Below are 16,862 nucleotides of genomic sequence, written 5' to 3' on the forward strand. Positions count from 1 at the left end.
CTGGTGTTATGCTTCCAAAATATATTTGCATAAGGCTTATGCTGTATTTGTCTATTCTCTAGTTTAGCGTATTGGAAAAAGTGGTGGAGATAATACTACTGTTTTATTTGGCTCTGTGGTGGTGTGTTGTGACTATGTCAGAATAAACTGTTTGTACTTGAGTTTTGTAAATTTATCATTGAAGGGCTAGCAGATTTTATTATAAGGCAGCATAATGGTATTTTTATGGCTTCATTAATTATGATGCCTAGATGTAATTAGGTTCTAGCTAAGAATAGATAAAAGGCAAAATAATTCTGGGAAAAAAGAGTTGAGATTCTGAGAAACTGGAAGAATGTAACGGAGGACATTTCTTGATTCTCAGGCACAGCACGTGGGACTGAGCATCAACCATCATCAGCCACGGCTCCCAGGAGGGGGTACCGCAGCGGGTTGTTTAGGAATACGTTCTTACCCTCTTGATTTCATTTCCATCTCATGAAACTGTATAGACAGAGATAATCTAAATATCCTCCGTGATTCAGAAATAACAGTTTTGATGATTGGAAGTCGATCCATTCATTTTTAATAAATCTGCTCTAAAAAATTAAGTCTATTAAAGTTTACAGAAAAATTGAGCAGAAAGTACAGAGTTCCCATACACCTCCACACACACAATTTCCCCTGTTATTAACCTCTTGCATTAGTGGGTACGTTTGGTACAGTTGATAAACCAATATTGATACATTAGTGTTAACTGAAGTGCATAGTGTACATTAGGGTTCACTTTGACAAATGCATCATGTCATGTAGCCCCCATTCCAGTATCATGCAGAATAGTTTCACTCCCCTAAATTCCCCCTGTGCTCCACCTGTTCATCCCTCCCCCATTCACCCTGAACTCTTGGCAACCACTGATCTTTTTACCATCTCTATACTTTTGTCAATCCACTCATTTTTAAGTAACTGTCCAACTGTTCCTAAGGAAGCGTTATTCATTCCTTTATTCGTAAAGTGAGCCCTCGATAAATACTGTGTGCCGGGCAGTGTTCTACACATTGGCAATATAGCAGAGGAGCAAAAATAAAAAGTCTCGATCTTCATGAAGCTTACAATACAGTACATTAAGCCTCCAGGCTCGGCTGGGTCCTAAGTAGGGGTGAAATGGACCCCATGAGAGCACAGGATGAGAGGAGGTAGCTAGAAAAAGTAATTTGAGAATGGGGCCTCCTACCCGTTAGCCTCATGGTCTCAAGTCAGACCCCATCCTCCCCGTTTCTTCTTCCTGCAATCTAGTCCCAGGAGCTCGGTCTCCTCCAGCTGCCACCTGTGTTTTCTCTCCTAAGACCAGCTAGATAGAGCAAAAGGCCCTTTCCCAACTTTTCCTCTCTCCCACTCTCTCTGATATAAGTGCAGACATCTCTTTTAGACTTCCATTGGGCTTTTACTACTAGTTATGTATAGCCCTGCCTGGTGCTGATAAAATAGAATAGAAAGTTTACAAAATTATAAGAAATAGATGCGCATAATCATCATCTGAATACTAACTGGACAAGGTCTTCTCCTTTGGAAATAGATGACCCCAAATTCTCTAAATCCCTTCTTCCTGGACAAGCAGACATCAGTTCCCCTGTCTTTCCATAAGAAGTCCCATTCTTATCCCTACTGCCTTCTCCCCAGCCCTACTCCTCTAGAAACATAAGAGATTTCAGTGAGTGAGGATGGGCCATAAAGAAGGTGGAAGACTGAAAGAGATCCATTTTTCTCCTCTCCAACTCTGCCTCTCTGTCTCCTTTTTTTTTTCACACAATAAACATGCTTAAAGAGCAACTAAATGGCCTCCTTGGAACCCTCTGGGTGCACTGTTAGAGCAGAGCCGGTGGTCTGCTCCTACAGGCTGCTGAGACCTGTGTGCATCTCTTCCCGCTACACATTGGGACATCACGCTGGTAGCTTGACATTGGCGGTGATGGGAGTATTTACGCTATGGGAGTCAGTCAATGCTACAAACCAGAGTTTTACTGTTTTTTTCCAGAGAGCTACTTTATCAGCATACCCCGGAGCAGACCCTTCTTAATCAAATTCTCATATTGATTCTACCATAGGAATTAAGTCCATGAACATTATATTAATTCATATGCTCTAATTCTACTCTCCATGGTTTGGGGGTAGGGAATGGTACCCAAAGTCAACAGACTTCATCCAGTAAGTTTTGAAAACCAGGGCTTGCATCAAGCTGCACAGAACTGGCTCATTCTTTCGTTTCTCTTGAAAGAAGGACTGAGACAATTTACAGGTTTCATCCACGTTGTCTTCATTGAAATCTCACAGCAATATGACGGTAAACCTTGCTATTGCAGGTGTGGGGACATGATCACGATTAGCGTTTCTTTCCCCTGGGGGGAACAGTTTGCTTGTCCTTGTGTCATTAACAAGGTGCGCCCTTGCTGACCGGCCTTTGTGCTCCGTGCAGGACTGCGCACGCCAGAGCAAAGGCTGACGCCGCTGACCAGGCTGCACTGGCTGCCCGCCAGGAGTCCGACATCGCGAGAGCTGTGGCCAGGGAGCTGTCACCCGACTTCTACCAACCAGGTAAGACTGTTGTCCTGTGATGGGAGAGGGAGGGGCATTGTCTCTGCTTTCCTTTTCTTTCCTTTTCCTTTTAACGTAAAGGTCTGTGCCCCATGAATCCTAGCAATACTAAGTGGAAACATGGAGTAACAGGTATCTGAAGTCTGAGTGTAGCACTGGCCATTTGGCTAATTCCCCAGTGCATCTCCCTCCTCCCTCCCCACTTCCAACAACACACTTTGAGCTCATAGCAGTAAAGGAGACGGGAGTCTAGAAGTATCTGATTCTAATAAACCATGTTAGTGTGTTAGTGACCATTGCAGATGCCGTAACCCCAAATCAGAGACACGTGTAGCAATAACATCAACAGTAAGAGAAGAGCCTATAAGTACTGTGGCTATTTTTTTAAATATACCTGAACTAAAGCTCAAAGGAAGTGGTTAGGAGGTAAAGAAGTATACCACTTAGGGCCGGCCCCATGGCTTAGTGGTTAAGTGCGCGCTCTCCGCTGCTGGCGGCCCGGGTTTGGATCCCGGGCGCGCACCAAGGCACCGCTTCTCCGGCCATGCTGAGGCCGTGTCCCACATACAGCAACTGGAAGGATGTGCAGCTATGACGTACAACTATCTACTGGGGCTTTGGGGGAAAAATAAATAAATAAATAAAATTTTTAAAAAAAGAAGTATACCACTTAAAGACAGATTACTCTGCACAGATTAAGAGGGAAATGCATGTCATGATGGAAGAAATGAAAGTGACAACCTCAAAAATAAAACCAGTCCTGATTATATGTCTCTCAAATGTTATAAACTAGCAGTCAACAAATATTTGCAGTAGGTTTAAATATGTAACTCACTTCCTAGTGGTTTACTAGTAGACTGTTTCTGTCCCTTTCTGTAACATACTGGTGATAATAAAATGGCAATAGCCACCTTATTATATATGTTTCTCCATTGTTTTATAAACAACATCTTCCTAGTGATTGTTTGAGGGATCAACAGATTTCTAGGTCAAGAGACCAAAATAAATGTTCTAAATTTCTATCAAAATTTTTATTTTCTTGGCAAAGAATTTTTCCACATTGGTTTCTGTTAAATCACGCTGGATAACTAGCACCCTGCACAACGAAGGTGACATAATATTGAAATCCACAGGGCATTGGTTTGACTAAATGAACAAGGAAAGTCAAAGTGAACAGAATAGCAAAATCTATATAAAAGCTAGAAATTTGGCTATAATAAAGGATAGAGGAATCAGAAGGAAATCACCTGGTGATTTTATTTTTCTTTACTGCCAAGAATGAAGACAGTAAAAGGCCAGGTAAAGAAGACTTTATTTTTTTTTGAGAGAGACTGGGGAGGGGCCCAGTCCGGTCACTCATAGAGTGACTTCTGTAATAGTTCAACTCCAAGGGAGGCAACCCGTGATAATGGGTGTTTTCTTTCTTGTGCATCCTCTTTAAACCTCTAGGTGAGATTTAAATCACTTCTACATATGTATATTTTGTTAGGAAAGGGAAATTTTCCATTTTTTTCAGTGACATCCTATAGGAATAAACTATTTGCTGGTGTGAAATGAACCCACACTTCCCTGGTACCTAAGTACATTGGTGACTACCTGTTCCAGGGTGTGAGAGCCGCAGAAAGGGTTCAGCCACCCCAGGGGGATAGTCCTGTTCTACCCCAGCCGTGCTGCCGTTGGAAGCAGCTACAGCAATCAGGAGACAGTGCTGCTTCTCAAGCATCGCTGGGCTCGAGCTACTTTGAAAGCAAACAAACTTACCATTGTTGTCTGCAGATGGTAATTTCTTGGTTCTGTTGTTAATTCTGTTGGGGAATGGGGTCCCTAGAGCTTTCTGTTAGGTGTTACCAAGAGGTAAATGATATGGAAGGTCATCTCAGTTTCCCAGACTAAATGGTTTTAAAAGCCTTTTGTGGTGTAAAAGCATTTGAGAGAAAAAACATATTGTGGGAAAATGTAATTCCACCCTTTCTTAGCTAGAATAGCTTCACATAAGCAAGTTGTCCATCAGTAATGAATACATCACAGTAGCACGAGATGACAACGGGTCTGTTTGAGACGAGCTAAGGGACAAGGCTGCAGTCCCCTCTGACCCACAGCCAACGCTTCCCTCGGCAGCTGTATAGAAAGCCTTTTCTGTACTGAGTAGTATTGATCTTCTCAAGGGAGCATAACTCATGCTTTCCACTCTGCATTTACAGGGTGATCAAATCAGATAGACATTTCTAAAAGGGCTTTCAAGTACTTTTTCTAAGTCAGGCTACTCATTTAATTTACATATCTCAGATATAAATGTGTCCATTGTTTGGAATGTGTGTGTCGTGCATGGAAGTCGTTAACCCTGGGAAAAATGATGTCTGTCACAGCTTACATTTTGAACGCTTTTATGGTAAGTTACATATTTTCAGAAGCTGGCAATATTTTCAGATATTTACCACCTTAGTTAAATCATATGCTTCTAGTTCAAAACAGCTTAGTTAAAAACTAAAGGAAAAACATAGCCATGTGGGGTGGCTTTGAGTAAAGGGTTAAGGAACCCTTTATTTATCAGCTTAAGTTCTGATAAGTAAGAAAAAGCATACAAGTGAATGTAGTATGGAACGTGTATGTCAATAGTTGCATACATCTACAGAAACCTAAATTGCCACGAGTATGAGTGACACGGTACGTCATCCCCCAAGAACTTAGGAATGAGATTGTCCTCTGAGAGTTAAACTTTAAAATGAGCCCATGATACTGCGTAGAGATATATAAAATGACCATGAATGATATCATTGCTTTAGGTAGTGCAAGATTTCCTTGTAACCTGATTATGTTAAAACATCTAAAGAGGGGCCAGCCTGATGGCGTAGCAGCTAAGTTCTCACCCTCCACTTCGGCAGCCCGCAGTTCACAGGTTCGGATCCTGGGCGCGCACCAAGGCACCGCTTATCAAGCCATGCTGTGGCGGCGTCCCATATAAGGTGGAGGAAGATGGGCATGAATGTTAGCCCAGGGCCAATCTTCCTCAGCAAAAAGAGGAGGATTGGCGACGGATGTTAGCTCAGGGCTAATCTTCCTCACAGGAAAAAAAAAAAAAACATCTAAAGAAAGAATTGGTCACCCAAAGAAGTATAGAGAAAAAAAGAGTCGCAGAGGCAAAAATTGGCAGTGCCCATCTAAAGACTTTCCAGAGGAGGAGAAGCTTTGGCCAAAACCTTGGAGTGTTGCAGTAGCATTGGCAAGGACGTTTCTATTATGGGGAAGGATGCAGGGGACTGTAGCCAACCGTGTATGGCTTTATTGGCAAGATCGTCTGAATGAGGAAATGGATGCATCAGCCTAGCTTAGCCTGATGCCATTAGATATTTGATTCATCTCATGCTTCTTGTCCTGATTCCACATCCACCAGTAACCTTCTAATTTTGATTGAGCTTGTTGTAGAGGTCTACCAACAGGGAGAGCATGCACCTGTGGTATCAGTGCAAGTCCCCTGGTCTATGTGGCATTTATATTTTTCACTGTAAACTGATGAGTTGGCCTTTGGTATCATACGTCAGTCTCATGAGCTTTGGTGATATCAGACTGCCCCTAGGGATAGCTCTACTTGAAAGTGCCAATGAAATCGGATTTCTAAGTGAGCAAGGCTGAGAGGAGACTCTGGATGTCACTAAGGAAGTAGGGGAGAGTGGGACAGGGGGAAGGGTGACTGGAAAACTGTATGGATAGCTCTTTGTCCCACTCACTGTTTCAATTTCCTTTCAGTCAAGATACTTGTTTTGTTTTTCATTTCAAGTGATATTAAGTAGGGTATGAAATTTGTATGTTTATCAATTGTGGGAGTGACTTGGGCATGCATTTAACAAGACAGAAACACTGCCCCAGAGTGTGGTAAAGGTATTACTTTGAGCCCTCTTGGGAGACAGCCAGCCCACTTCCCTAGGCAGCATCCTCAAAAAGCTTTGTCTTCCTATGTTTAAGCATGTGTATTAGTCAGCTTGGCTGCTATAACAAAATACCATAAGCTGGGCAGCTTAAACAACAGACATTTATTTCTCACAGTCCTGGAGGCTGGAGTCTGAGACCAGGTGTCAGCAGAGTCGGGTTCTGCTAAGAGCTGTCTTCCTGGCTTGCAGACAGCCATCTTCTCTGTGTCCTCACGTGGACTTTCCTGGGTGCCTGCGCTTGGAGAGAGAGAACTCTGGTGTCTCTTCCTTTTTTATAAAGGCACTAATCCCATCATGAGGGTCTCAGCCTCATGATCTCATCTAAATCTAATTACCTCCCAAAGGCCCCACCTCCAGATACCATCACACTGGGGGTTAGGGGTTCAACGTAAGGAACTTGGCGGGAGACACATTCAATCCATAATAGCGTTCACATGCATGAGTACACACACTGTAGGTTGATTATTTAAGGTAAAAAGTGAAGTCTTTGGTGTAGGTTGTTATGGACCAGTGTTAATGAAGCTCACATTTCTGGTATAAATTAGAAGTCTTTAGAAATGAAAGCATATTTTACTATATAATTATCTATGCTTATCATTAATATGTAATATTGGGGGTGAAGAAAAGGGAAGCACCCTGGAATAGATGACTTTGAACTCATTTTCCAAACCCAAAATTCTGAATAAATTTTTTCATAGGAAAATGAAACAGAATAATCCACCAGTTGACATGAAATTGGTAATTCATGAGTTTGCTGTTTATTCTTACTACTTATTCATTCTGGTGTGTCCAGTTCCACAAATGTGTGTTGAGAGCCAGCCATGTGCAAGGCGCCAGAATGGATGACCCAGGGCCTGCAGACAAGAGTGTTGTGGTTGTGTTCACAGAAGTTGCAGTATTGTTACAGATGGGACTATGAGGTCCTATAGGAAAGGAGCGTTCTTTCTATATAGAATATAAAAGTGATCCTGCTACTGGTTATATAATCTTTTTAGACTCTTTCAATCTGGTCCTCTTTTACTAATTGGCAGTCTCCATAGAAAACATCTAATTTCTATTTAATGGCTTGATGTTGCTACAAAACACTTGCTATCAGCACTGCCTTTGTAGACATTTGTTTTGGGGAATCTTCATGGTGTTCCTTCTGCCTGTAGCCAGCCCACCGAGGCTCACCTACGAAGAACTCGTTGGATACCCTGCTGTTACCATCTGTCGTATCTGTTCAGAGCTTCCATGCCAACTGTAACAAGTACCCTTTCGGTGCTGGTGGATGACATGCGCTGAATGTTGTTTCATATTGTGTGGCATGTCACTGAGCAGGTGACCTGTCATCCCACTTCTTCCCAGTATGAATCCCCAGGGGAAAAAAAATCCCTCCGGATTCATAGATACTGTCTATAAAAACAGATGAAAATGCTGACTACAACAACTATCAACACTTGTAATTTTCCTGCCTGGCAGTATTCTGACTAGTCTTTTTAATGAACTGCTGCGTATCATCAACTTTATGCTGCTGGCATTGCGACGCTGACACAGTACTACACAGAACAAGTAGCAGGCACAGCGTGTGCCTTCCAAGAAAATAGTCCAGGAAAAACTTCTGTCCTCTGCATTATATTAAATGTCTTGTTTAAAAAGTATTTAATCTTACTCTGGAAATTTTAACTGTGTCTCCTCATTTAGCTGGCCAGTCTTCATATGGCTACGCCATGTTGGATCCATTTCCAACTGGATGTAGTCATGTAAGCTGGAGTTAGGTCCACCTCTCGTCAACATGTTTTTGTGCATGGTTTTAAATGCCTATATCTGAGTACATTAGAATCACCTGGAGCATTTGTTAACATCCAGACTTCTAGGCTTCGATTTAATTGCACCCCAGGTGCCTCTGATAGGCAGCAGATATGGAGCCACTGCATTGGAGTACATTTATTCCCTTATTCAGCCATTTTTTAGTGCATAATAAAGCCAGGAATTTTTTTTAAATCTGAAAGTTGGTGCTACAGTATACTTCCACCATTCTAGTAAATTCTTTGAGCTCGACAGATTTTGAATATCGTCAGAAGTGCTGTAGATAAATCTATATGAATATGCCTGAAAACCACATCTTAAGAGAGAGGCACAAGTCATTGTGTAAGAAATGCCTTTCCTAATACATTTAGGGCAGGAAAACTGTGTTCAGGGAAGCAATACGTGAGATTTCTAAAGATCTAAAGGAGCGATTAGATCCTGGTATTTGAGAGTTAGTAAACATAATAAATACATTCAGTGGAATCTAAAAGATAGCTTCATTAGTGTATTAATACAAATTTCTCCAATGGCCAAATCACTCTCAACTTGACCTAATAATATGATAGCATAAATTAAGAGTTCTGTTTACAAAAAGCATTTGAAAATATGCTTCGTATTCAAGTATTGTAGGTTTTTGTTCCTTTTCCGGATAATTAAAGCATATCACTTTAAAAAATAATTATTATTAATTTTTCTTGGACCTATTATTACTGAATTGCCTGAGTTCCCCCCCCCCCAAATAAATGGTCTCTTGTAGCTGTTAGTGTTTCATCCATCTCCTCCTTTGCTGGTAGCTGTCACTTTTGTTGGGATCTGTCAGAGCAGCCCCCATTTCTGCTTCTCATCTGCTCTCTGCAGTAACTGTAGGTGGGACCGAAGGGCACCAGATAAATCCTAAATTTGTACGCTGCACTCTTACGGTCTCACCTTTTCAAGATGAAGCACGTGGGCTCTGTGACAGCTTTATTTCTCATGGTTCAGTGACTCTGCATCTTTCCCTTGCAACTTTAAGAATGTATAACTAATCATGTCTGCCAGAGTCTATTTTTCCCCCCCACTCTCTTCTGTATATTTAAGTTAAACATCAGTTCTTACGGTGCCTTAATCTTAAGATAGAAAGATTTGCAAAAATAACTTTTGCACTTACCCCTTAGATTGAAGACATTAAAATTATTTTGTAATTTGTGTTTCAGAGTTATGTGGCTTAAATTAAAAGTCCATTGGCTCCAAGAGTCTTGGCTATTAATGATCTTTGCAGAGTACATTCATTACCATACCTAGATGGGTATTTCAGGAATGCCATGAAATTGGATAACAGTGAAGCACGAATAAAACTAACTGTGATGAAATTTTGGGTAGAGGGGTAAGAGAAAAGTATGTAAGTAACACTGCATCGAACTCTATCAGGTAATATCCTTTATCACAGAAGAGGAGGAGGGGTTTTGAAAAAAATTAATTTGCAATAAAAATGCAAAGAAAAAAATAGAGGGTCTTCTCTGTGAAAGACCAGTATAAATGACCTTAGTGTGTCTTAAAAAGTAGGGGCAAGGCTGTGGATGAAGAACATCACTTTCTGGTGCTGTTGCTGATTCGTCCTCTTGGTTGTATGCCCCAGTCACAGCACCAAGAATGATTTCTGAAACAGAAAGACATCGTCTTTTGAATAGTTGCCGTTCCCCCTTTTTCTTCACTCAAGTGAGATGCCTTTCTCTGTGCCAAGAATTCATACTGCCATTTTTGATGGAGGATTTAAAAGAAAATTGCCAATTTTTAAAAAGGAGGTACTCACCAAGTTTAGAAAGGAAATCTCAATTGTTGACATGCAATCTTGACCTCTTTGGGAAATTTGAACCCCTTGGGGTGGATTTATCCCCTAGAAAGTGGGATAATACTATTATGTTTTTGGACCTGAATACAACCTATAATTGTGGTCCTTGGGAATTCTCATTTCTGGGCTTAAAATATTACATTATATGTTGCATTATGTTTTATCCTGAGACACAGGAGCTATGTGACTTTTGGTTTTTCAGCTGCTACAGCTGTTTCCACATCAGTAAAATCGGGATGACACCTGCTTCCTAAGATTTTGGTGAGGCTTCAAATTTTGGAAAATACCTTGCATAGTAAATAGCAGTCTCATAACCATAAATTATTACTCAGACCACCTTTAACAATTAAGGATGATGGTTCTTCAGCCGCTCTGGGGTGAGGGGTGGGAGGGAGGGCAGGAGGGAAAGTGAACAGATGTGGTACTGTGGAGTTGACAAGAGCTGTTTAACTCCCATCAGCAAGTGGGTGGGGAAGTTTCTCCCTTGCGTACTCAAGAGAGATGACGTTGTCAGCTCCTGCCCGTGTGCAGAGAAGAGGGCCAGCTGCACCACGTGCTCTTGACTTGACCTCAGGAGGTGAAAAGCGGCTGATGGGTGGGGGTGGCCGAAGGATGTACACGACCTGGTTATCAGGGAGGAGCAGAGAGGTCAAGTGCCTAGAAGGAGGGCACTGCCTTGGAGCGCTGTTTCTGCGAGCCCCAGCCATGCTCATTTTCTGGACTGCTGACATCCTTAAGCTCTCACGGCCTGTACCATCATGTGGTACACACTCTTTCTTTACTCCTCACTATCCCCCAAATCTCCCCATAAAATAGCAACGCACCAGGGTCCCTTTATTTAAATGAAAGTTTTCCCATTTATAAAAATAACATATGATTGTTATAAACAGTCCTAAAGTATTCAAAAAAAAAAATCCTTAGACTACAGGGCCGAAGACAACTGCCTTGTCTTGACTTTGATGCCTGCAGAAACACTACTGATGCAAATCCACGCTGCCCTAGGACTCTATGCAGGTTATTTTGTGGGTGCAACCTAAACCACAGAAGTTGTTCCTAACTAGGACGTTGAAATGATCTTTTGATGAAGGATCATTAAAATTATGTTATCTGCAGGGGCTTGGCCCGGTGGCATAGTAGTTAAGTCCGCGTACTCCGCTTTGGTGGCCCGGGGTTTGCAGGTCCAGATCCCGGGCACGGAACTACATATGGCTCATCAAGCCATGCTGTAGTGGCAACCCATATACAAAATAGAGGAAGATTGGCACAGATGTGAGCTCAGGGCCAATCTTCCTCACCAAAGGAAAAAAAAAGTTATCTGCAGGTTCTCCTCTTACTTACAGAGTAAATACTATATTAAATATATTAATTTAAATATTTTAATATATTCAGTATTAAACATGTCAGTTTATTTCTTTATCTGAGTGTATACTTTCATTTTAGTTATGCCACGTAGTTTGAATGTGCAGATTAAATGTAGTGTTGTTACCAGTGCTCCATCAACGTGAATTTTGCCTCCATGTTCTGCAGGCTGGCAGAAACAAGGCAATTATTAGGGAAGTCAGGGCTGTTTAAATTTTATAGCTATCAAAATAGTATGAATAATGGTAAATAGTAACATAAAAGCACTTTTTCAGCAATAAGTAATCTTTTCCCCCAGGGAATGAAATGTGCTTGTCTTGAGCCAAAGCCATGTAAATAAATTTAAAAGTAAAAAGAGGAAAGTCTAGGGGCCAGCCCAGTGGCGTAGCAGTTAAGTTTGTGCTCTTCACTTCGGCAGCCCAGAGTTCGTGGGTTCAGATCCCAGGCACGGACCTACACACTGCTTATCAAGCCATGCTGTGGCAGGTGTCCCACGTATAAAGTAGAGGAAGATGGGCATAGATGTTAGCCTAGGGCCAATCTTCCTCAGCAAAAAGAGGAGGATTGGCAACAGATGTTAGCTCGGGGCTAATCTTCCTCACACACAGACACAAAAAAGGAAAGTCTAATCTGAGTTAGCAAAATACATATGGATAGCCATGAGGAACAAGCATTTATGCCCGATTTTTATTTTATCAGCTTCCTTTCTGTTGTCCATTTTTTCTCCAGGCCCAGATTATATCAAACAGAGATATCAGGAAGGTGTAGATGCTAAAGAAAACCCAGAAGAAAAGGTACCAGAAAAGCCACCTACCCCAAAGGAATCTCCTCATTTTTATCGCAAAGGCACGACACCCCCAGGATCTCCCGAGGCAAGCCCCAGACAGAGCCGCTCTCCCCAGCCCTCCCCCACCAGGCCCTCGAAGAAGCAGAACCCCAGCTCAGGGGCCAGACTCAACCAAGACAAAAGGAGTGTGGCCGACGAGCAGGTGACGGCCGTGGTCAATAAGCCCTTGATGTCAAAGGCTCCCATGAAGGAGGGGGGCACGGTCGTGCCCCAGTCCAAGTACTCTGGCCGCCACCATGTCCCCAACCCCAGTAACGGGGAGCTGCACTCTCAGTACCATGGCTACTACGTGAAACTGCACCCCCCCCAGCACCCTCCAGTGGAGGAAGATGAAGGATCGAGCCAGTCTTCCTCAGCGCTGGGGCACAAGCCGTCACCCAACAAGTGGAGTCCCCCCAAATCTGTGACAAAACCAGTTGCCAAAGAAAGCAAAGCTGAGCCAAAAGCTAAGAAGTCTGAACTTGCTATACCAAAGAATCCAGCAAGCAACGATTCATGCCCTTCTTTGGAAAAAGAAGCCAATTCAGTAAGTTGTGCAAGACGTGTTTCTCTTCCTTTCCTCCCTTTGCAGGTGGCAGCATGGGTGACTTGCACCTTGATGACAGCTAGGTGAGCAGAAGTCCTGATGGGCACAGGGCTGTTGAGAGTAGAGCTTAGCACGTTTGTAGCTTGAAACAGCAAGGTCCTGCCAGGCAGAAATTCCTCCATGTTCACTCAGCCACCCACCTTAGACATCAGTCAGGTAGGTTAAGATGAGACCAGCTTGTTAACGGCATCGCGTTCTTGGTAAGCTTCTTGGCTAAGCTTCGTGGTGGCTGTGTTAGTTCGGGCTGTTGTGACAAAAATACCATAGACTGGGTGGCTTAATCAACAAACATCTGTTTCTCACAGTTCTGAAGGCTGGGGAGTCCCAAGATCAAGGCACCAGCAGATTTGGTGTCTGGTGAGAACCCACATCCTGGTTCATAGACCATAGGGAAAGAAAAATGTTCTAGCCTTGTCGCTGTGTCCTCACATGGCTGAGAGAGAGGAAGCAAGCCTTCTCGAGTCTCTTCTTGTAAGGGCACACTGATCCCATCATCAGGGATCCACCCTCGTGACCTAATTACCTCCCAAAGACCTCACCTCCAAATACCATCACATTAGGGATTAGGGTTTCAACGTGTGAATTTTGGGGTGACACAAACTTGCAGTCCATAGCGATAGCTAACTCTCTGTTGGCTAGAAAGGAGTCATGGCCCCTCCAAGGCCCGGCCACTCTCAGAGCTCTGGCTCGGAAGAGGGCTCCACTGCCATTTGCTAAATTCTTGGCCTGCCTTTTGACTCTCCCACAACAATCAGCATCTTTAGACAAAAGAACATCTTTTCTAGCTATTGTGAATTATTTTCATAAATGTTTAGTTTGGATTTTGCTTAATTAGTCAGGCTTTGAGGCTGGAACATTTTCCTTTCCCATATGAGAAATGAAAATTTTCAACTCTACGAAAATTACTTTGGTCTTCTGACTCCTCAGAATGTAAATGCTCCTAAAATTTCAGTTTTCTGGTAGATGCTAGTTTTACTATTAGTCTTGAGCATTTAAGGTTTTTACCATTCAACCAGAAAGCTTTCAGTTATTGATCAATATCTACATCCTCATTCAAATGCAATTTATTTGTTAATAATACATGGAATTAGTATTTTATCAAACTCTATAGAATTTATAAAATCTGAAGCAAAGTAATTTTTGATAAAAAATTGACCTATCGACTTAGTCATATGCCTTTGGAACCAGAGGTGTTGCATGTTAATTGTAGCTTAGGGAAGAAGCCATAGCCAACCTAATATTTACCAGTAATTTCAGAGATGTATTTGCATAAAGTTGTACAGTAATATCTTGGCCAACAAGAATATAATACAACCATCACTTTCTTACTTTTGTCTGTTCAATTTACTCAGAGGGTTAAATAATTGAAGTTCGTCTTTTTAGTTAACTTAAGTTTCAAATTTGTTAGATTTTTGTTGCTAATATCTATAAACACTGGTTCCCACCTTTTCTCACATTCTCTTTTTAATTATCTGAATATAAATTAATCAGATTAACTGGATTAACTTTCTGAGAGTCAAACTCCGTGAGGATAAATGGTTTTCAAGACAGAATAACTTTGAGACTCTGACTATTCAGTAAGCATTCAGTTTTTTTAAAAATTGTAACATTAATATGTCAGTATTTGATATTATAATATATATGATAATATTATCACTGTTGAATTGCTTAAATGTAATAATTCACTTGTTATTTGGCTTTCAGTATTTATATCCACAGGTTAATAAAGCCTCACTTATATATTATTAGTTTGCCTGGTTTACAGGGGGGAATTTCAAACAATGCAGGGCCATATAGTTTACACCTCTGGGTACCCGGTGGTGAGGTTCAGTTGATTTCCAGAACTCCCCAAAAGGAAGCCTATGCCCCAGTGTCCTACACTTAGGTGAGTTACCTAGCTCTTACTCATAACAGTTTTTCTATAAAACATTACCAATAGCTATGTTTGGTAAATTCACAGCCTCCTTGTTTAGAAAAAGTATCTGTTTTTACTTATGTGCGGAATTGTCTGATTCTTGGAGTTAGCTAAGCATCCTCCAGCTCAGTAGGCTGGTCTCTAGGGTTCTCTTCCACACCCGGAAGGAGAGAGAGACCCAGCAGCTCTGCGCCTCTGCACCTGACTTGGGACCTTCGTGGGAAGATTTAACAATTAACCTTCTCTTCCTCATAAGAGAAAGCTGCCTTTCACACTCCTGATGACTGTTTTCTTCACAGAGACTGAGGAAGTGACAAAATTATCAGGAAGGTAGTCAGTGAACGACCTTTAAAACAAAGGAGTACTACATACAATTTTGAGATAAAAAGACACAGTAAGTTAGAGGTTTATAAATAACTTGAAAATTCATAGAAACATTCACACTAAAGCAGACATTTGAGAGAAGACCAGACTGAATCAGCTAGTGCTGTTTGTCGGGCCGCTAGATCCAGTTTGAGTCAGAATCACTCTTTGTAGGGTGGCTAACCAACCTGAATCTGCAACTTCAGCCAGCTTCCTGAGACAGTACAGGCTAGTGGCTACGAGTGTGAACTCTGATGCCAAACTTCCTAGGTTCAAATCCCAGCTGTGTTGCCTACGGGCTGTGTGACCTTGGGTAAGTTTCCTAACTGCTCTGTGACTTGTTTTTTTCATCTGTACCTGGATCATAGGGTTGTTGTGAAAATTAAATGAATTAAGACCTATAAAGTCCTTAGCACAGTGCCTAGCACATAGTAAGTGCTCAAAAAGTATTGACAGTTATTGTTTGCTTCAACACTGTATTAGTTGAAGCATAAATAGTTCATAAATATTCCAATAGATTTTGACCCATCCTCAGGATCACCATAGTTATTGATGATCTAGAAATACAGAAAATCTTCGGGACACAGGCTAACCGTTATAGCAAATTAACTACTGGAGTAGGAGAGGTAGGAGAGGGGAGGCTGGCAGGAATTACTCTACAACCTTCCTCCAGAACTTTGTGACCCCTCTAGGCGCTGGTCACACATGGACTCATGTTCCAGGGGAGCACATTCTATGTGATACTAAAATTTTTGTGGGATTTTGCGACATGGTAACTCGGGTAGGAACCAGTAGAGGCATCTTTAGAGCCTTATCATCAAATAGACCAGTGAGGGGCCTTCTAATTAGAAGTCACGACCAACCCCTTCTGAAAACTGCCTGCACTTTTTTCTTAGCCATTACTCCGATCAGCTTCCAAGTTTGAGATTTCTCTAATCTTTCTTTGGAATTATTGTAAAACTTAGGGCCTCCCTGTCAGATCAGTTTCGAATCACACACACGGTAAAAACAGTAAATACATATAATTAAACTTTGCTGTTAATACTAAATTAAATTGTTATTTTCATATGTTTTTAAAGAAGTTTTAAATTGAACATAAACTAGTAATTCTTCAGCAGGAAATTCCTCACAGTTTTAAATGAGTGATAGTCTTTTGAAGAAAAAAGGATTAATTTCTTAACACTTCTTTCCATATTGACTTCCTGCCTTCCTTCCTTTATTTTCTGATTGCCTGAAGGTTTCTTCCAATCCAGCCTTGTGCTTTGCCCTGCCACGGCTACTTTTATTACACCTGTCCCCATCAGTCTTGAAAAGCAAGACTGATTTTTTTTTTCATTTTGCTATTTTAAGCTACAACTGGCTACCACAGTCATATTTATGAGACTTCCACCTTAAAGCTTTCCACCCTGTACCCAGCCTCAGTATCTGAAGAACGCAGAGGTCACATCTTGATAGCTGCCTATTAAACATAGCGTCCCAGAATTTATTTTTCACTTGGTTGCTGTTTGAGCCTTTTATTGCTGGTCTACCCTCATCTTCACTGAGTCATCTTTAAAAATAGCTTTATAAATGGAGCTATACTGGTTGAATAAATATATATGTATGTGTTCAATAGAAAAAATATGTATCCAATATATATAATATTAAATATATAAATAATATTATATATATATATATCT

The 16,862-nt window shown here is 41.5% G+C and overlaps 1 protein-coding gene across 5 annotated transcripts in view; it reads left to right on the plus strand.

Moving 5' to 3' along the window:
• JPH1 (junctophilin 1) overlaps positions 1–16,862 on the plus strand; it is a 76,426-nt gene that overhangs the window by 53,864 nt on the left and 5,700 nt on the right. For all 5 annotated transcript variants that reach the window (XM_014792065.2, XM_014792067.2, XM_014792066.2 and 2 more), the window contains exons 3-4: positions 2,453–2,571; positions 12,202–12,845. In XM_014792065.2, coding sequence (XP_014647551.1) covers positions 2,453–2,571; positions 12,202–12,845 — 763 coding nt within the window. The remainder of the gene's footprint in view (positions 1–2,452; positions 2,572–12,201; positions 12,846–16,862) is intronic.

The sequence above is a fragment of the Ceratotherium simum genome, chromosome 31 (genome assembly GCF_057802395.1).
Source record: "Ceratotherium simum simum isolate JZ-2026a chromosome 31, ASM5780239v1, whole genome shotgun sequence".
Classification (NCBI taxonomy): Eukaryota; Metazoa; Chordata; class Mammalia; order Perissodactyla; family Rhinocerotidae; genus Ceratotherium; species Ceratotherium simum.